Source organism: Nyctereutes procyonoides, unplaced genomic scaffold, assembly GCF_905146905.1.
Source record: "Nyctereutes procyonoides isolate TBG_1078 unplaced genomic scaffold, NYPRO_anot_genome, whole genome shotgun sequence".
NCBI lineage: Eukaryota > Metazoa > Chordata > Mammalia > Carnivora > Canidae > Nyctereutes > Nyctereutes procyonoides.
This window is the reverse complement of record NW_026575140.1, coordinates 81,455,636-81,476,813: the sequence shown is the minus strand read 5'-3', so window position 1 is coordinate 81,476,813 and position 21,178 is coordinate 81,455,636. Positions and strand designations below refer to the sequence as shown.

At 49.9% G+C, this 21,178-nt stretch overlaps 1 protein-coding gene across 1 annotated transcript in view; it reads right to left on the bottom strand.

The window, feature by feature from the left end:
- DCPS (decapping enzyme, scavenger) overlaps positions 1-21,178 on the bottom strand; it is a 39,604-nt gene that overhangs the window by 6,181 nt on the left and 12,245 nt on the right. The window contains exons 3-4 of the mRNA XM_055305913.1: positions 7,602-7,747; positions 1,923-2,036 (exon numbers count right to left, since the gene is read on the bottom strand). Of these exons, the coding sequence (XP_055161888.1) occupies positions 1,923-2,036; positions 7,602-7,747 (260 nt within the window). The remainder of the gene's footprint in view (positions 1-1,922; positions 2,037-7,601; positions 7,748-21,178) is intronic.

Here is a 21,178-nt window from a genome sequence, read left to right as displayed (position 1 = left end):
GCTGCGCTGCCAAATTCTAAGGGAGCTGTCGATTTCAGTGTTCTGTCACAAGCCAAGGATTTGAGACAATGAAATATGGCACCACCAAGAGACTCGCGCTAATTAAGCAAAGGTTAAGAACAATTGCACCTGTATGGCCATCAAAAGAAGGCTGACATTTAAGCTGCCTATTCACAAGCCCCGAGGGCCAGCCGCCCCAGCCCTGTGGCTGGGAGCCCAGTGCAGTTCCTGAAGACTTTTCTGTCTTAAAGGGGACAGACAAGGCAGTCCAACTGGTAGGCCAAGCAGGATGCCTGCCAGCACAAGGTCAAAAGGACGATGCATTTTCGTTCTCAGTGCCGTGGGCTCAAGTGTGTAGCAGGTCAATCTTTTTCGTCCCTGCGTGGCCCTTAGACCACTGCCCCTGCAAGTCACGAGCTCTTTGTCTTTGTCTAGAAGTTGTTCCTACCTCATATACCATCTCTCATGACCCGAGGGGACAGACAGGGGGTTTGCAGAGCTGCACAAAGGCATCGCCCAGACCTGTCACCAGCACACCTATTCTGTGGTCTTGTCCCAGCTCCCTGACAACTCCAGAGCCAGGCCTGGCTTCCTCCATCCGGGCCTGTGGTGGGGATAAGCTGCAGGGCTGGGGGTGGTGGGAGTGGACACCAGGTACTCTGGCAGCCTCCCTCCACTACAACACCGTACCAGTGGCCAGTCACCTCCTTTGCTCTTCTCTGGCTCGAACGAATCATCACACAGTGCTACAACTTCTGAAAACCCCCTTCGGATTCGCTACCATCCCTTAAGGCAACTTCAGTAACTCCCAGGAGCCTCTCTTAAGAGGCAGCTGGCACTCACTTGCCTGTGTGCCTCTGAGCTGAAATCCTGTCCCTTTACCCCAAACCATAGGCCCTCATAGGCCCTCCCCCATTCATGAAGGAGTGGTATGGTAGGTCTAGAAATCACCAAATCAAAACCAAGTCAACTGCTGATGAGCCCAGTGCAGGCCATGACTGAGAAAGCAGGAGGGAAGGTGTGCATGGAGAGGCGACAAGCCGGGCTCTAGAACAATGCCTCTGTGTGAGGAGCTCAGGAACCAGAAGGATCCACCCCAGGGCAGCACTGCAAACTCAAGCTCGGATGACTCAAAGATCTGAATTGGGAGACAGAGTTTCCCTACTCTTCACTCCCTACCCAGCAATCCCTCACGGTGGCCCCTGGCCCACCACAGGCTGAGTTTGTGGGGTGGTGGGGTGGTGGTGGTGGTGTGTGTGGTGAACAGCACTTCCCGCAACACAGTGCTCTGCCTGTTGCTGATACTGTCGGTACAAAAGTCCACCCAAAGAGGTGGTGGTCCACGATGGCTTTGGTGGTGGGCTACTGTGATGGCGGGGGGGGGGGGGGGTGAGGCGGCTGCAGAGAACCAGAGAGAGGGTGAGGGAGGTCAGCTCTGCTGGAAACCTGCTCCTTAGGAGGGTGGAGGTGAGGAGTATGGAGACCAGAAAACAGAGCTGAGAGGCTAAGGTGGAAGCCTGGGCCACTGGGACACTGCTCTTAGCCCCGGGCAGTGGAGGGGGACCCTTTGGGTTGGCTGCCATGGCTCCTATCGGTGCTTCAGACCATGGGCCTGCCCAGATCTGCTGTTCTCCAGGGGCATAGGAGGAATGTAAACTGTCCTCAGGGCTCCAGGGGCTCCTCAAAGGGAGGATGGAGGCCAAGCCACTTGGATGCAAACATTACCCCATGCTTTACCCCTGGGTGGAAGGAGTGCCAGGAAGAACTCTAAGCAGGCCCATTATGGTGTAAATGTTTGTGCACAGCTCAGGCCTCCACTGTTGGTTCATTAAAACCTGCTCGGAGACCAGCGTGAGAAAGAAGGGCAGGGTAGCCTGCAGCCAGTACAGGGCGACAGAGAGCCCCAGCACGGAAGCTCTTACCTGCTGTTGGTTCCACTTGAGATCGGGGATGAGGACAAAGCCATCGGAGGGATCTGGGTTCTCAAAAACAATCCGGTCGGTTTCCGCCTTCTTATCGAGAATGTTGTACACCCACTGGAAGGAGGGGGGAGAGACAGTGTTCACATAGCTGCTCATGACTTCCAGGGAAACACCACCGACCGGGCTAGGAAAGCTCTCTTGGGCCAAGCCACAAAGGGCCACTCAGCTCGGGGCAGAGAGGGGGGGGTTCTACACTCGGGCTGCCTTGTCCCCACTGCTCTGCTCTTGGGCATCCAGAAGAGACTTCCCCTCTCCCACCATAGCCATCCCCTCAGGGCCCCCTGAGCTGGGTCAGGGAGGCTCTTCAGGTCCTTCCTGTGGACACACACTGCTCTGGCCTCACAGGGCCGGTCTATACCCGTCCCCGTCCCCAGGACTCAGCAGTAGCATCTCCAGAAGCCCCTTCCCACTTTATTCTGGACCACAGGCCAAGATGGGCAGGGTGGGGGTTCCTTCTACCCAGCAAGGCAGGGAAGGCCCAGACATTACTGTGTGGCTTCCCATCCGTCTGGGTGGGACTCCTGCTCGTGCTGGGATCAGTACCTCTGATGCTGACACGGCCCCCGTGTGACCAGGAGATGGCAATTATACACACCTCTCCTGCCAACCCAGGGCCTCCAGCCGAGTCCCCACCCCCTGAGACCTTTTTATCAGCTGCTGACAGTCTTCAGAGAACCCCTCCTTGAGTTCTGTGCAGATCCCAAGGATGTCCTTTTACAATTAGGGTCCTGCTGGCCTCTCTGAAGAAGCCACGGGGAGGTTAAGATAAGAAAGGCCCTCTTCTCACAGGGCTCAAACCCACAGACCTCCTCTCTTCACTTCCCCAGAACTCTGAGTCAACTCTCAGCTTGAAACCCGAGAGAAGAGTCTGCTGGAGAGCCAGAGACGGGGCAGTTGCTGGGCTCGTGCTCAGGAAGGGCCTCCCGGGTCACCGAAGGGGTGGATCAGGAGGCCAGGGCATGGACAACCGACACAACCAGGCCAGTGGAGGGTCCTTTGGCCGCTCCCAGAAGTTCTGGCACGAGGGGTATCTGCGAAGGCCAGGGGCAGGAGGGGCTGCTCTGGAGTCTGCACACCTCATCCCAAATCCACATCCTCGGCTCTCAGCCAGCGTGGCTAAGGTCAAATGTGCTTTTGTGAGAGAGAGGAGGGAGCAGAGGGTACCTGCCAGGGACTACCTAGGGCTCCCAGACCCCCTGGTAAGGCCCACAGGTCAGTCACAATGTGGCCCACCCACTACAAGAGAGGAGCCTTCCCAAGAAGGCTGGCTGTGCCACTGGGAGTGGATTGGAGGATAGCCAACAGCGGCTTCCTTGAGCAGCACAAGGACCACAGCAATGCCCAGCCCAGCAAGTGGAGACTCTCCCACAGAGGCATTTCCTTTTCCACTGGAAAGCTCACTGGGAATGTGCTGCAGGAAAAAAAAGTCAGCAGGAACCTGACCCAAAGTACTTCAAAAGTAAAAAGGAGGGACGCCTGGGTGGCTCAGTGGTTGAGCATCTGCCTTCTGCTCAGGTCATGATCCCGGGGTCCAGGGATGGGTCCTGCACTGGACTCCCAGTGGGGAACCTGTTTCTCCCTCTGCCGGTATCTCCACCTCTCTGTGTTTCTCATCAATAAATAAAATTAAAAAAAAAAAAAAAAGTAAAGGGGAAGGATGAGGGGATTGATGATACTCGTTGGAGAACCCTGGGGCCCCGGCTATCTCTTGCCCACCGATAGGCAGCCCCCACTTGGACTGGAAAGCTGTGTGGTAGTAGATAGGAGAACAAACCTGTTCTGGGGCCCCCAAAGCTTGGTTTCTCTCACACCTCCTCACTAACCAGTTGACACCCTGGGAAGTGGTACACTCTATCTGAGCCTCAGGATCCCCCTCTGAGAGGGGCTGACAATACCTCTATGTTAGGGTGGAGTGGGGTGTAAATGACTGTCAGCACCCAGCACCGCGTAGGCCCCAAAAAGCAGAGGAAGGTGCTTGGAAAGTCCCCATGTGAGGTGGTGTCAGGCTGTGGCCCCATGATGACCACAGGCGCTCTGCTGGAGGCTGCAGCATCGAGAGAGGAGGGGGGCGAAGGTGTGGTGGTGGCCAGCAGCCCTACCACAGGCCAGGCCCGGTCCTCAGGGCCTCAGAGGGACTACCACTCACATGCACTGGTGTCCCCACGTAAGGAAAAAGCAAGCACAAGAGTCCACCCAATTCCAACCCAGAGTATGGCCCCAGAGCCCACACTCTGAGCCACATGGGGAAGGCCTCTGGGAGAGCGGGAGGGATGTGAATCTATGTGAAGCTCCAGGCCAGCAGCCCAGATAAGGGAGGGGACCAGAGAACAGAATTCACATGAATCACAGGGTGGGGGCGCATGTAACGGGCAGAGAGCCCATCAGAAAGCCAGCCCGGGAGACTCAGCCAGTCCTGGCTTCTGGAATGCATCTGGCATGGCTTCCCTGCAGTAGGTGATACTGGCAACTCTCCTCCCCTGGGATATCTCACTCCCTGTCCACTCTCCTTTTGCTTTTCTGCTCACCCACCTGCTAGCTGCTCTCCTCCTGGCCACCCTTCACCTGCCCACACCTCCAGCTGTCTCAGCTCAGCACTCCCCCAACCCTGTCCCTGGAATGAGACCTACGGGTGCCCAATTGCAGCTACCATTCTGGTGCCCCCTGATCTGTGGCACCAATCTCAATCCCCACGGGGTCTCTAGTCACACTTTCCAGACAAGGGGCTGGGGTCAGAAGTGCGGGGCACTCACACTGCTCTGAGACAGCAGAGTAAGAATCCGAATCCTGGGATGACACTAAACTTCAACCTGATGATTCACAGACCAACAGTTTGAGCTTGAGGGTCTTTAATGCTCGGGACCCAGAGGTCTGATGACATTATTTACTGAGGAGTTACAAGCACCTCAAATTTGAGGAACCAGAAAGGTCAGCTGACAGCACAGGTGCCAGAGTGACACTGCTGGCTGTGAATCCCATCTCCAAAAAGCTGCAGAGATGATTCAAGAAGGTGATGCACAGAGAATGCTGGAACAGTCCCTGGCACCTGGTGAGCACTCACAAGTCCCAAACTGAACGGATGGTTTGTCACATTAACCCTGTGCATTGTCCATGCCCCCATCCTGGTTAAAGATCCTACCACCTATGCACACACGGCCCACGCTGGACCTGGAGCCACCTGGCTTGCCTCTCCAAATCTGCCACCTCCACGCCCTGGTTCTCCAATCATTGCCGGAGCCCTCTACACTGCCTCAGCCTTGGTACAGACCTCACACCAGCCTTTAGAGCCTTCCTGCTCCCATACTCATGCTCACCGGACTCCAGCGATTCTTTTAAATCTCATGGAAACCATAGGCTTAAAATCGTTTAGGGGATGCTCATTGCCTATGGCAATGGTTCCGAAATCTGATGATCACTAGAAACAGAATTTTTTTTTTAAAAAAAATACAGATTTTCCAGCTCCACTCCCTGAACATTCTGATCCAGTAGATCTGGAATAGGACCCTGTGCTTTGTATTTTTAATGATCTTCCCAAGCAATCCTGATGATCAGCAAGGCTTGGGAGCTCCTGGTCTCCTGAAGGCACACACACTGGCCTCTGCCCACCTGCTCCTCTTGTCTCCTGCCGATCCTCCAGCCCACTGAGCCTCTCTACTTGCTCTTCCCTTTGCTTGAAACGCCGTTCTCTGCCTTGTCCCCCTCGCAAACTTCTATTTGTCCCTTAAAACACAATGGGAGGATCCCTTCCTCTGTGACGTCCCCACTGTCTGAGCTGATCACTTCCCTTCAGGTCACCACGGAACCTCGGATACAAACCACCATGGGATAATACTTATCCCATTAAATTTTACTGGTCAGACTCCATGTCTGTTTTCCCTACAAGACTCCGGGGGCATTACAAGTGTTTACCTTGGTGACCCTCCAGAGCCTAGCACACAGCCTGGTACAGAGTAGATGTTCAATAAAAATAATGACTGTTGTCAGTTGAGCTAAGTGCTTGTAAACTTCCTAGATACAGTCAAGGAAAAAAACACCGCAGCCTCCAGCAGAGCACCTGTTGTCATCACCGGGCCATGGCCCGATGCCACCCGGTGCTTGAGTCAAACAGAACTTGGTAGAGTAGTGGAATTCTATTGTATTATTTTCCAAGAGGAACTAGGCGGTGGTGTATAAAAGGAAGGACATATATAACTCACACCAACTTTAAGAGCTTCCTTGTTTGGATCCCACATGTATGCAATTGGTGCCACAGAACATTTATTCCAGGAGATTCCTCTAAGACCCTGGAGGGCAGCAGCTATCTAGGAAGATGGAGACACATCTCCTTTCCACTTAGAGGACAGAGCAAGTGCAGGGCCTTAAAAAAAAAATAAAAATAAAAATAAAAATAAATAAGTAAATAAATAAATAATAAAATAAAATAAAATAAAATAAAATAAAATAATAAAATAAAATAATAAAATAAAATAAAATAAAATAAAATAAAATAAAATAAAATAAAAATCTCATGCCAGCGTAAGCCAGAGGAGTTGGTGCCAACACAGCACAGCAGGGCCGGAGCTAACAGCCCGGGGTCCACCATGGGAAAGCGAGCTGTTGGTGCACAGGGCCTCCCACATGACTGCCTACCACCCTGCCCCTGCTTCTCGCAGGTACAACTGACCTGGCAGGGACCCCACACCCGGGACCCCTCCCTTCTTCTGGCCAGGGTGAAATGGCCACAAGTGCCTTGCATGTGAGTGCCCGCCACTGCCACGACCGGCATCTTGGGGAAAGCGGGTGAGACATGCTCAAAGAGAACAGGGAGTGACGGAGAGACAGAGATGGTGAGAGCCAGTGAGTAAGTGAGGAAATGCCTCATCCATCATATTTAATGCTGAGCATTCACTCGGGGCCAATTTCAGGCATAGGCTCAGGCTGGCACTGGGCCTCGGCCCAGGGAGAAGTCGTGATCTCTGAGCTAAATGGCCTTGTGTCTGGTCTAGTGGCTGAAGATGCTGCCAAACCTCACATCAGCTCCTGGGAGAAGAGGTCTTGCACTGAGTTGCCGAGGCCATCAGGACCCTGCCCTCTGGGGAGCGAACGGCAAGGGGAACAAGTGGATGAAGTTTTTACTCTGGGCCTACATTCCCAGAGGTGGAACCAGGAACAAAAGTCTGGAGCAGGGTAGGGGAGTGACTCTGGCTTCAGTCCTGATCCATTCACAGACCCAGCTGAGGGCACGGCCCTCCCGAGACGGTCTCAGTGCAACTGGAGACACAGGTTCTTCAAAAGCCCAGAGGCTGCACTGAGAGTCCCACAGAGCCTCAGTGGCACACCCAAGACAAGGAGCAATTCCCGTCTCACGGAAGCCTTCTCTGGCCACCCTGGATAAAAGAGTGACCACATCAGCCCAGAGCGTCCTATGCCACTCATCCTCTCCTATCTCATGCAGCTCCTTCCACATTTGTGTGCTGACCCCCATGCTAGGAGGTATGAAATCCCCCGGAGGATAGGGCTTTCCACTGGGCTCTCTGCCTGACCCCAAACCTATGGGAAGGCGATGGCCCCTGACAGGGCCTCGAGAGAGAGAGACACTGCCCACAGGGAGGTACCCTGTGACTGCGCCCCTGGGCCAGTCACCTGGATGCTGAGGCTCTGGGACTCCAGGTAGGGTAAGGTGATGTTCTTGTAATCACTTCCCGTCTCTTGGACCAGGCGGAGGTCCTGGCGCAGGTACTTCTGTAGATGCTTCTCTGTGGCCGGGTAAACCACGGTTGCCTTTACATCTGCAGATGACAAACACGGCACAGGACTGCAAGGTTAGGTGTGCTCTCTGCACAGGCCTGTCACACGCTGGTCCCCAGCACAGAGCAGGGACTGAGACCCCGTCTTTGATTCCCCAAGGAGCCAAAGGCTAAGAGGTTATAGTCACCCCATGAGGAGCCTCATGCCGGTCAGCTCATGAGGTGAATCACACTCAGCATCTGGAAATCACAGGGTTTTCGCTGATGGGTCATTGGGCCCCTCCTCATCCTTCCCCCTCTATGTTCTTGGCACAGAAACAAAAGGTTTCTGACTCTTGTCACGCAGCAAATTTATTGGTATGTGGCTTTCGGGACCCAAAGCTGAAAATGAAAGGTAAGCGGCCTCCCCTCCTACAAAGCACGGCATAGGACCGTGGTTGCAGGCACAGACTCCGGAGCGGGACAGTCTGGGTTCGAGTCCTGGCTCTGCCCATCCCTTCCTCGGGACCCTGACCCCGGCCCGGTTATTTAACCTTTACAAGCCCCGACTTCTCCATCTGTCCACTGAGGATAATAATAGCTCCTATGTCCCAGAGTTGGGAGGATTAAACAAGTTAATACCTGTGAAGCACTTAGAACAATGTCTGACACAGAGTAAACACTATGTCAGTGCTGGCTATTTTTAATCAGCCTGTCTCAGCCTGGCACCATCGACATTTTGGCTCAGATACTTCTTTGTTGGAGGGGCCGTCCTGCGCATTGCAGGATGTTTAGCAGAACTGCAGCCTTCTACTGGGACGTTAGTAAAACCCTCTTTCCAGCTGTGACAACCTAAAATGTCTCCAGACGTTGCAAAGTGTCTCCTGGGGAACAAAATCACCCCCAGGTGAGAACCACTGTTTTCATCAGCAGGAAATCTTGAGGTTTTCCCAAACAGACTCTAGGCTAGGGTCCTGGTCCAACACCACCTGGTTTTGGTTAAATGCTTTTCCCAATTTTTAATAACATCTGCTACAACTGTTATCATTCATATGCAGTGCTTCAACGTAGATGTTAAGGGCAGGAAAGGAAAACGGTATTCTGAAATCAGTTGACACGTTTCTCAAAGACCCACGTCCTCCCAGACTCCTCTACCCTCCATGTAGAGCACTCTCCCAGGAAAACCTGAGGAAGGCCCAGCAGGCATATTTTAACAGCCCAGGAAATTCCCACACCCACCACATACCTGCAGGCCCAGCTAAGAACCACCAGCCTATACTTTCCTACTTGGTCTAAGAATGTAGGTAACTAGGATCCTCATTTCACAGGGGAGTGAGAGGGTTCACAGGAGTCAGGACTCACTCAGTATCACGCCATGAGGTGTGGCAGAGGCAACACTGGACCTGGGGTCTCCTTACCCTGAAGCTGGTGCTCTTCTAACACCTGCGTACCAGCCCCATATTACTCCAGCGGCCAGGTAGAGAAGGCCAGAGGTGCTACACCCAGCCCACGACTTCTGGTGAGGATCAGAGGCCCTGGCGCATCAGCCCTGGGAGGCGAAGCTGCATGGCACAAAGAAGGCTCTTGGATCCGAACTGACACAACGCTCTCCCCCTCCTGTGTGATCTTGGGCGCGTTACTGAACTTCTTAAAGTCCTAGTTTCCTCATCTGTTAAAGAGTGGTCATAAAATCTGCCCCATGGAATTGTACTCAACATTAAACAAAACATGTCATCTGGACCACTGGAGGCACCGTGTCACCCCACTTCCTGGGAATCTCTGGATCTGACCCAGAAAGGGAGGCACAAAGGCCTCCTCGCAACCCTCTGGGCAGCAGCAAACAGATCCCCACTCCTCACTCTCAACACTAAGAGCCCTGGGTGACAGGCTAGTGGTCGAATACACCAAGATCCCAAGAGGCAAGAAAATGCCACAAACAGAGTGAATGGCATCACCCTGACTCTTGCAGTGGGCTCTAGATAAATCCTGTATCTGAGTATAGCTCGGCAGAGAAGAACAGAGATTCTGGCGCCAGTCAGCCTGAGTTCAGATCTGCACTTAGCAGCTGTGTGACCAGGACCTTGTTAAAGGAAGTCAGTGAGCAGTAGGTGGGAAGCCTTCAGAGAGTGCCCCCACCCCCTATCACACACAGAGAAGTGCCCTTCAGGTGCTAGCTCTTACTTTTGTTGTGTTTGCTGTTACTTTGGTAGCCTGGGGTTGGTAAAGCTCTAAATGATGGCCCCCTCAGTATGGGGGAGATGGCCTGGGACAAAGGCAGCACTCAAGTTGGAGAACAGCCTGACCTGCTGGCAAAGAACACACAGCCCTGGGCTCAGCCTGGGGCTCCCTGGCTGTTCCAGATCAGAAAGTGCCGGGCCTGCGAGCACACCCCTGTCTGCCAAGGCTTGTCAAAGACTGCCTAGCCACCCAGGGTGCTGGGAAGCAGGGGCCTCCCCAGGCCAGCCCCTTCCTGCCCTCCCTCTCAGCGGCAGGGAAAACACAAAAACATAGTTTCCAAATGCTCACTTCCTGCCGCCTTTCTTCCTTTTCTGAGAAACTCCTGCCTGGACGCAGAAGCCCCACTGGTGGACTCTAGGCCCCCTCAAAGCTAGTATCACCTCGGGGTCTGGTCTCTGTTAGACCAGCACCAGAAGCCCAGGGCAGGGGCAGGGCGGCCTTACATGCTGGCATCAGGGGTGAAGGCTGGTTTCCATTCCTCCTGAGGGGCTGCCCCCCTCAAACCTGGACCACTCCCTGGCTTCCCATTATGATCCTGCCCCAGCCCTCTCTCCAATCTTGATATCTCTGCCTAAGCCCCCAAGGACCTCCTCCCACTCCCACTAATTCATATCCCATCTCAAGACCTAAGATCAGCTGCTCCCACTGCCAGGCAGTGTCTGACCTGAACCAACCTCCTGACCTCCAAAAGCCCAGCTGAGAAGCTCCCCTTACTGCTTCGCTGTCTTGCCAACTCACTTTCCTCATTCCTCACTACCTGACAATATAATATAGATTTAATGTCTGATTTCCCCATTAGAATGTACCTTCCGGGAAGAAAGGGGTTTCTCCTTAAAAAGTTTTTTAGGGGCGCCTGGGTGGCTCAGCTCAGGTCATGATCTCAGGGTCCTGGGATTGAGCCTTGCACTGCTGAGCAGGGAGCTGCTCTGCCCTCTGCCCTCACCGCCCTACTCATGCTCGCTCTCTCTCTCAAATAAGTAAAAATCTTAAAAAAAAAAAAAAAAAAAAAAAAAAAAAAAAAGGTTTTAAAATGATTTTATCCCCAGCACCTGCAATAGCACTTGGCTTAGCACTTGTTCAGTAGGCACCCAACAAATACTTACTGAACAACTGGATAAATGAATCTGACTTTAAGCCTAGGAAGGGTAATTCTGAGCCAATTTTGAAAAAAAAAAATCTCTGATAAAAATCAATATGTTTCCCAATGCTGTTTCTCATTGGCAGGCAAAAGCAAACTTTGGTGTCTATCTAAATGCCAAATCAAGATGTTGACTTGCAAGTGAACCTCACGAGAATTCTGGTCAAGTGTCAGTGCCCAATAAATGCTCAATTAACCAGGTGAAAATATGTTGGGGAACAGGATATCCACACACAGTCTCAAAAATCTCTCCCCAGAGATTACTTATTAATGACGAAGGGACCAGGTGACCTGAGTTAACCTCATTCCTAATGGGACACACGGCCATCAAGCCTCCGGAGGGATGTGCTGTGGTATTCTGGCCAAAAATGCATGGTCTGAATCTGATCATGAGGAAGTACCAGCCAAGCCCAATCTAGGGACATCCTATAAAACAAGTGGCTTTATAACCCTGCAAAAAGGTCGAAGTGAGAGAAAACAAAGAAAAACAGAAGGACTGCTCTGGATTACAAAACGCTATTGACTGGACTGGATCCTGGACACGAGAGGGGAGTCCTGCTGGAAAGATGGTATTGGAACAATTGATAAAATTTCATAACTGTCTCTGTATTACAAACAAACTTTGTATAAATGTGAAATTTCCTAAAACTGATCACTTTACTCTGGTTCCTAGGAAACAGAAACTAAAGTGCTTAGCAAGGAAGGGTTATGATGTCTGCAACTTACTTTTCAGTAGTAACATTAGCAACAAAATATGATACATGTGTGTGGAGAGAGAAAAGGCAAATGTGGCAAAATGTTAACAACAGGGCTTTTATAAGGGAGTTATTTGTACCATTCTTACAACTTTTTAGTAGGGTTGAAAAAAATTTTTTTTCAAAAGTGAAAAACAAAACAAAAACAAATGTTTCTGTTCTTTGGACCCTCAGAGCTAAATGCTAACAGACAAACCAGGTACTGTTCCATGTCCGGGCTATACATGAATTCATTCACTCCTCACAACCAAGGTGAGGTGGGTATCATGATGATCCCCGTTTCACACAGAAACTGTGGCGCTCCCACAGCTCAGTCTGGCTCAGGACTGGGCTTCAGCGGTGGTACCATGGTGCCAACCTCGTATGTCAGCACATGAAGCTTGATGACCTTCCTGGTGCCCTCTGCCAGCCTCCACTTGGCAAACTGACTTAAGGGGGCCACCTGTCCAGAGTGAGCAGTCCCTGGCACTTCCTCACCCAGTTTTTCCCTGTAGTAGAGAAACAACAAGGAATGCCCCAATCCTGCCCTCCTATTAGCATTCTTTTAAAAGAAAAGTGTGAGTGTGGGGGGCACCATTGGCTAGGGTCATGATCTGTGTAGGTTGTGGGATGCAGCCCTGCATTGAGTTCCCTGCTCAGTGGGGAACCTGCTCCTCCCTCTTCCTCTTGCTCTCTGCTCATTCTCTCACTCTTTTTCTTTCTCTTAAATAAATAAAATCTCAAAAAAAAAAAAAAAAAAAAAGCCCAGCATGGAACAATTTCAAACCCCTCAAAAACCTCTCTTGGTAATATTTACAATACAGCTGATCCTTGAACAACATGGATTTGAACTGCATGGGTTCACTTACATGCGATTTTTTTCAATAAACAAAATAGGTGACTGTAAATGTATATTACCTTAGAATTTTTTAAGATTTTATTTGAGAGCGAGAGAGAGAGCGCAAGTATGGGCAGAGAGAAGGGCAGAGGGAGAAGCAGGCTCCCCAATGAGCAGTGAGCTCGATGTTGGGCTTAATCCTGGGGCTCTGGGATCATGACCTGAGCCAAAGGCAGACATTCAACCCACTGAGCCACCCAGGCACCCCCTTATGACTTTCTTGATAACATTTTCTTTTAAGCTTATTTAAAAAAATTTTTTTTTTAAGTTTTTTTTAAAATTTATTCATGACACACACAGAGAGAGGCAGAGACACAGGTAGAGGGAGAAGCAGGCTCCTTGCAGGGAGCCTGATGCAAGACTCAATCCCTGGACCCTGGGATCACGCCCTGAGCCAAAGCAGAGCTCAACCACTGAGCCACCCAGGGATTCCTTATTTCAATACTTCAAGAACACAGCATAGAATATGTACAACATACAAAATATGTGTTAATCAACTGGTTGTATCAGCAAGGCTTCCAGTCAACAGTAGGCTATCAAGTTTTAGGGGAGTTGGAAGTTATATGTGGATTTTCAACTGCATGAGTGGTTAAGTTTGGGGTGAGTAGTAAAGTTCTGTGGGAGTTTTAGTGGGGAGTTAGTTTGGGGGGGGGAGTGGATTTTCAACTGCAGGGGGGATCGGCACCCCCAACCGCTACTACTGCTCAAGGGACAATTATCCATTAAAACGACTTCCCTGATACTCCTTATAAAACTTCCCCACCTACCATGCTTTTTCAAACTTTGCTTTTATTTGTAATTGAAGGTGTGCTGGTACATAGGTTAGAGTCATATGAAGTTTGGTTTTTAAGTTTCCTGCTCTTCCCCATAGACCACTTTCAATTCTTCTTGCCATTTCTTTGCTTGTGTACTTTCACAGTTCTAAATTACAAATATTTTTCTATCTTGTTCCCCCTTGACTTTTCACTTTTACTTATGGACTTCCCATTATGGAAGATAGGATTTAGCTTTTTAACCAGGGTGCATACACATGCACACACATACAACCCCCTGTCCCCTGTCCTCACAATACAACTATATTTACAGTTGTGGATAAGTCAGTATTCAATGTCAACACTACCATGAAATGACATAAATGCTGTGCAGTGCTGAATACTATTTTTCCTTTTTAGTATAATTTTTGGTATATGGAGTTAGTAATTATTCTTTTATTTGCTCACTTTTCTATAAACTTGTCACTAATTCACCCCCACATCCATGTCTGTTTATAGAAATTTTTTTTTAATTGTTTAAGATTTCATTTGTTTATTTGAGAAAGAGAGAGAGCACAAGAATAGGGAGGGCCAGAGGAAGCAGACTCCCGGCTGAGCAGCTAGCCTGATGCACGACTTGTTCCTGGTCCTGGTAGGATCCTGGTCCTGGTACCACAGGCAGATTATTAACCGACTGAGCCACCCAGGTGCCCTTTTAAAAACTTCCTTTTAATGTTAAAACTGACTTGCTCCAGCAGGTAGAGATGTGCTCTGGAGCTCTGTGTACCAGCATCCTTCCTGGCAGTGCCTCTCCCTCTCTCTGACTGCTGGGTACTTTGCTTCCTGGGACCACTAGCTTCCTCTTTCCTGTTTGCATTTATATTTTACTAAAGCAGTGGTTCTCAAACTTCACGGTGCATCAGAACCATCTGACGAAGGACATCTGGGGTCAGGCCCACCAGTATGCCTTTTTAAGAAGTTCCCAGATCGGGCAGCCCAGGTGGCTCAGCGGTTTAGCACCGCCTTCAGCCCAGGGCCTGATCTTGGGAGACCCAGGATCGACTTCTGATCCTGGAGACCCGAGATGGAGTCCCATGTCGGGTTCCTTGCATGGAGTCTGCTTCTCCCTTTGCCTGTGTCTCTGCCTCTCTCTCTCTCACGAATAAATAAAATCTTAAAAAAAAAAAAAAAAAGTTCCCATACGTAGCTGTTGTCGCTGGTCCACCAACACATCAAAGACCACAACACTTAAGCACAAAGTCAAGCTGCTTCCAGAACTATGGTACAAGGGAGATACATTTAGAGACCTAGATCATCTGAAAATGTCACACGTAATTAAGAGTTAGGCAAAAGAATTCTACAATGGAAAGCAATGACCCTCAGAACCTGAGAGCTCCACAATCTTCTAGATTGCGATGCTACTGTTGAGAAGTCTGGTCATTCTGATCTGCAGTCCTTCGTATTGACCTGTTTTCTTATTGTCCTCAATATCCCAGTCATGTTGATGGGTCTTGGAGTAGTTTCTACTCATCCCCCAAACTGGGTAATGGACCTTTTCTTTTTTTTTTTTTTTTTAAAGATTTTATTTATTTATTCATGGTAGTCACACACACACAGAGAGAGGCAGAGACACAGGCAGAGGGAGAAGCAGGCTCCATGCAGGGAGCCCGACGTGGGATTCGATCCTGGGTCTCCAGGATCGCGCCCCGGGCCAAAGGCAGGTGCCAAACCACTGGGCCACCCAGGGATCCCTTTTCTTTTCTTTTTAATGATTTTATTTAGCCACCCAGGGATCCCCGGTAATGGACCTTTTCAATCTTAAACACCACGTTCTTCAATCCTGGGAAACAATTTTATTTCTTTGGTCATTTTCTTTCCTGCTTCCCCTGCCCTGTCTTTCTGGAACACCTGTGGGGATATTCATCTTCCACTTTTCTCTCCTCCTTTTCTGTCTCTGTATCTCATGTCTTGCCGCTCTGCCTCTGAGGAAGTTTTCTTCAACTTTTTCTTATCTTCTGTTGAAGTTTTCAGTTCTGATACATATTCAATTCCTAAGAGCTTTAAAAAAATTCCTCAATGATGCCATCTTGTTCTTATGCATTTGATAGATCATTTGTCTCAGATGTTAATGACCATTTTTGCAAATTTCTTCTCCCTGCATAGTTTGTTTCTTCCAGGTTCTTTTCCTTCCTTTCTTTGATCAGTGGTGCTTTACTCAAGTCTGTTCACCCTTGCCTGTCCACTCACTCACATTTGAGGGCAAAGCCAATAGGAAGCTCTGTGGACATAGGTGTGTTCACCTGGATCTTCATTTTAGGATGATCAGGCTATGTATGCCCTTCAGGACAGAATCCCCAAGAGTTCGCCTTCTCTCCTGGGCTGGTCAGATTCTCCATGCATGACTTCCGATTTCACACATGGAGGTGTAAGCCTGGTTGACAGCATCCTGAGAGATGAGGAGAAGGAGCTGGCGGGCAGCAGGAGAGAGCATAGGGTGATCTTAACACTGAATATGAAAATTTCTCCTTAACCCTCTATATTTCAGTACCCTGAGCCCCACTCACCGTACCTAACCTCTCTAGATCCTGTCTGAACCTCTCCAGAGGCTGGATCTCTGGGAGGAGCAGCTCCTAGTTATGTGAAGTGGGACAGGATTTATGGGACCTACTGGCTCAGGCTTCCTTCCTACATATTTGCTGGGTCAATCACTCCATCCCTCCCACACCACCCCCATCATTTCCTAGGCTTGTCTCTTCTTCCTTCTCTAGTCTCCATGGCATCATTTTTTGTAAGGTAATTTCTTTAATGTCATTTTTAGTGAAGGTTTCAGAGGAAGCGGATGGGCAAAATGTTCCCTTTTTTACTGGAAGCCCATGTCCCTGTCCTTCTGTCTCCCTTATAATGATTTAAAAAGAAAAAAAAAAAAAGTATTACTGAGAGGTGCCTGGGTGACTCAGTCAGTTAAGCATCTGACTTCAGCTCAGGTCATGATCCCAGGATCCTGGGGCTGAGCTGCATGTCAGGCTCCCCATGCAGTGGGGAGTCTGTTTCTCCCTCTCCCTCTGCCTTCTCTCTGCTTGTGCTCTCTTTTCCTCTCTCAAGTAGATAAACTCTTTAAAAAAAAAAAAAAAAAGAAAAGAAAAGAAAAAATGTATCACTGAAGTATAGTTGACAATGTATTAGTTTCAGTGTACAACGTACCAATTTGACAATTCTATACATTACTCAATGCTCCGTAAGATAAGTGTAGTCACCATCTATCACCATAGCATGTGACCCAGTAATTCCAATACTGTGTTTTAAATTTTTTTATTTAAATACAATTTACTAACATTGTATAACACCCAGTGCTCATCTTATGATGTGCCCTCCCTAATGGCCATCACTCAGTTACCCTATCCCCCTACTGACCTCCCTACTACTGGGTATTTACTCAAAGAAAATGAAAACATTAATTCAAAAAGACATATGCACCCCTCCGTTTAGAGCAGCATCATTTACAATAGCCAACAGATGAAAGCAGCCCAAGTGTCCATTGACAGATGAAGGATACAGAAGACGTGTGTGTGGATGCATGTGTGTGCATATGATAGAGTATTACTCAGCCTTCAAAAAGAATGAAATCTTGTCACTTACGACAACACCGATGGACCTGGAGGTTACTGTGCTAAGTGAAACAAGATAGTCACATAAAGACAAATACTATATGATTTCATTTATATGTGCAATCTAAAAAACAAAAGGAACTAACAAGAAAAAGAAAAGTTTGTTTCAGTTATAAAATAAAGAAGTCATGAAGAGGAAAGGTAGAGCATAGGCAATACAGTCAGGAACGCTGTAACAACATTGTATAATGCTTTCTTTTTCTTCTTACCCGTTTATTGCCACCTGACCTTTTTTTTTTTCTTTCAAGATTTTATTTGAGAGAGAGAGAGAGAGAGAGAGAGAGAGAGAGAGAGAACAAGCAGGGGGAGCAGCAGGCAGAGGAAGAGAGAGAAGCAGGCTCCCAGCTGAGCAGAGAGCCCAATGTACAACTCGATTCCAGGACCCTGACATTGGTCCTGAGTCAAAGGCAGACGTTTAACCAACTGAGCCACCCAGGCGCCTGCCACCTGACCTATTTGTTTATTTATGGTTCATCTCCTCCAACTGGATGTAAGCTCCTTGAGAGCGGAGACTTTGTTTTATATACTGTGTGTGCAATGCCTAAGACAGCACCTGACACATATCAGGCCCTAACAATAGAGTTACAGAACAGTAGATTATGCCACTTTAGTTTTTAAAGAGCATATGCACGCACAACTGCATACACATAAGCGCAAAGTCTAAAAAATTCAGAACATAGCCCAAGAAGTTGAAAGGCTATCTCTGGGTGGTGGAGTTATAAACTGTAACCTTTTGAGTTAGTTTTTGGGGGACATTTATTACATTTTCCAATAAAAATATGGATCACTTATGTAGCAAATACATTAAAAACTGAAAAATACACTGTTCCTTAAGCCCCAGAGGGACACCTGGGTTGCTCAGTGATTAAATGTTTGCCTTTGGTTCAGGGTGTGATCCCGGGGTCCTGGGATCGAGTCCTCCATCGGGCTCCCCACAGGGAGCCTGCTTCTCCCACTGCCTGTGTCTCTGCCTCTCTATGTCTCAAATTAATTAATTAATTTAATTAAAATAAATAAATGGGCCAGAGAGAGGTTTGCCTTGGGCAAATTACTAGTAAGGGGTGGAACTGAGATTTGAACGTGAGCAGTCTGACTCCTTTACGCAATATTGCTTTCCCAATGCCACAGGGCCATTCTTTCAGACGTTTCCCTGAGAAACCTGTACTACGGCCAGGCTCTCCAAAAAGCAGCCTTATCAGATAGGAGAAACATGATTAGTTCCAAGCTCTCCCAAGACATGTAAACAGCTGTCAGCAAAACCAACGGGCATAATAAGGTGCCAGAGAGACTGGGGCTGCACCCTGGGAGGTCTGCACCAGGACCTGCACAGATCAGCACCACACTCTGCCATGCTTCCCCGGGAGGGAGGGGGGCAGAGGCATGTGTTCCGCAGCTCTGGGGGTCCACGGCAGCCAGATGCTGGGCTGCAGCAGGCTCTGATGGGGCATGCGGGGACCGAAGATGATCCCGTTCACAACAGGGGACAATGGTCGTTTCGATTTATGAACGTTGTATCACCTCCCACCGCTCCCCACCAAAGATGCCAGCGCTGGCTCTCTGGGAGGGATGCCCATGGTGGGGCCCAGGGAGAGAGGCCTTGCAGTGGTCTTGCAGCCCTGGTGGGGCTTGGGGCAGCAGGGATGTTCTGGCAGCAGGAGCGGTCATACCGATGCATCCCAGATGAACACTGGTCCCATCCACACACACTCCTTCTCTCTGCAGCTCAGGCGGGCAGGCCTGCATGCCTCTGGCTGGGACAGCTCTGTTCTGCCTCCTAAGACCCTTAAGAGTCTCCAGAAAGGCTCTCTCCAATAAATAGACCCACCCCCTGTTCTCCACCCAGACACGAAAGCCCAACTGCTTTCAGAGGTGGAGGCTGGGCTGTGTGGAGGGAAAGAGCAGCTGCCTTTCTTGCTCTCTGCCAAGGCTAGCTTAGCCAAATCCCCAGGAAAACGCTGTTGCACATGAAACATGAAAATGCAAACCACAGACAGTCTGCTCTCCTTCTCATACACATGTTCAAACAAGACTGCTTTCCAGCCGTTACTGATGACTTCTACACGATGAAGTAATTTCTATGGCTCAGTCTGTGGCTTTTGCTCTCCTTTCATTATGATGAGCCAGTTTCAACTTATTTGACCCAGATGTGTAGGATCACAGCAGCCGGGGAGAAACAAGAGCAAAGCATGATCTGTGGGTGAAGCCCGCCCCCCCCCACCTTCCACAAGGGCCAAGCAGAGCCAGTCAGGTGACGGAGCAGGTGACCCAGACTGGAAGGGCACTCCGTCAAAGGGCCCTGACAGAAGGGCTGGCAAGGGAGGGAGGCTGCAGGGTCTCCTGAGGACTTGTATTATCTTCCCTCCTCCTGGGGATCTCCCCTGATGAGGGGACCCTCTCCTCAGCCCAGCATCATGGTGGCCAGAGAGCAGGCCAGAGACTGGAGAGGAGGCGGTCACGTCCTGCACCGCAGGGATGCTGGAAGTACTCAAGGGGAGGCCTGAAGAGACCTCGAGATCACAAATAAACAGGGATGAAGGGTGTGGTCAGGATCCTATTGGAAGCTTTGGCCACTCCAGAGCAAACCTTCACACCGCTAATTACCTGTCTCAATGACAGCACAGAGATGCTATTCGAGGCAGAGGAGAGGCAGATGCTGATTTTAGCCAGGCCCTGGATCTGACAGGCTCCTTTCCTCCTTCTCCGAGGCCTGGGAGGGAGAGGACGGGGCATATGACCCGATGACCCAGGAGCAAAATCGGTGACTCTGAATGCTGCTCCAGGGCTGTTAGGATGGCCTTTGGTCACATGGTAGCAGAGGGGGTCCTTTAGGAATGGGAAATGGTGCTATACGATGGCTGTGGGGCTTTCAGCACTTCCCAGAGTTCTATCCAAACAGAAGGACTGAGGACTGGTACTAAATGAGACAAGGGAGCCACTGACACACAGTCCTGCCCTTAGAGCTGAGAGACCCCCATGTCCCCACACACAGGAAGAAGCTATTCTGAAGTTAAGCAGACCAGTCTACAAAAGCTATTGGATTGAATACTCAGGAATTCTAAAACACGGCCCTGCTCTCAACATCCTGTCTAAAGGTATTTCCTTATTCACTCAGAGAGGAGCACAGGTACATGGCGTCAGTGCAACATCCAAGGACATGGCCATACTGTGTGTGCTGGTCGGATAGGAGAGATCAAAGGTAAAGGACACATCCCCCACTGAAAGGGGCCCAGGACTACCAGGATTCTAGACTATCACTCACTAAGAAGTCTGGATCAGAAGAGGACAACAGAACCAGGCTGCCACAGGCTGGCAGGCACAGCCGGAGCCAAGCAGTGAAGTGGAACCAGCTATCCTGTGGGTAATCTGCTTCACCCACTGGTCATGAGTAAGCTGACTTTTCTGCTGACTTGAGCCTCAAGACTGCCACAGAGCCTTGGGACCTTGCCCCATCTGGGAAGGAGGGAAGGAGGGAGGGAGGGAGGGAGTGGAGGGAGAGGGGGAGAGGGGGAGAGAGAGAAGGAGCAAGAACACTCGTCTTGGGGTGGTGATTACATCTCAGTAGCTATTCACTTCTTCCTTCTGAATGCAATGGCTTCTCTGAGCTCCGTGGAAGCCATGAGTCTAAATGGAGAACCGAACAGAGGGCCTCTGCTCTCAGCTGAAGGGAGGAGATGGGGACACAGAGAAGGCAGGGTGCAAGGGTTCCCTGAGCTAAGTTGGCAGGGAAGGAGCGCACCAGCCAATCAGACCACCAAGAGAAAGACAGAACCCAGATTCTGGACCGAGAATTTTACCCAGGTATTAGGACCCTTTCCATCTTGAAATGTCTGCTTGTTGTTATTCTACTGTCCCTCCAAACCCCAGAAGGGGCTTGGCTCACTGGCGTCTGAAGCAACCAGAGAGAAAAGTCGACAGAAATCAGCCATTTTAGGTGGCCGCAAGTGATGACGCCAAAGGAGTAGATTCCTGTGGGCTCACTCACCTTTTCCCCTGCCCCATCTCAAAGCCCAGCTAATGCTGGGAGCCCACCCTATAGCTCTGTCCACAGTGTTGCCCTCACCCAGAAACC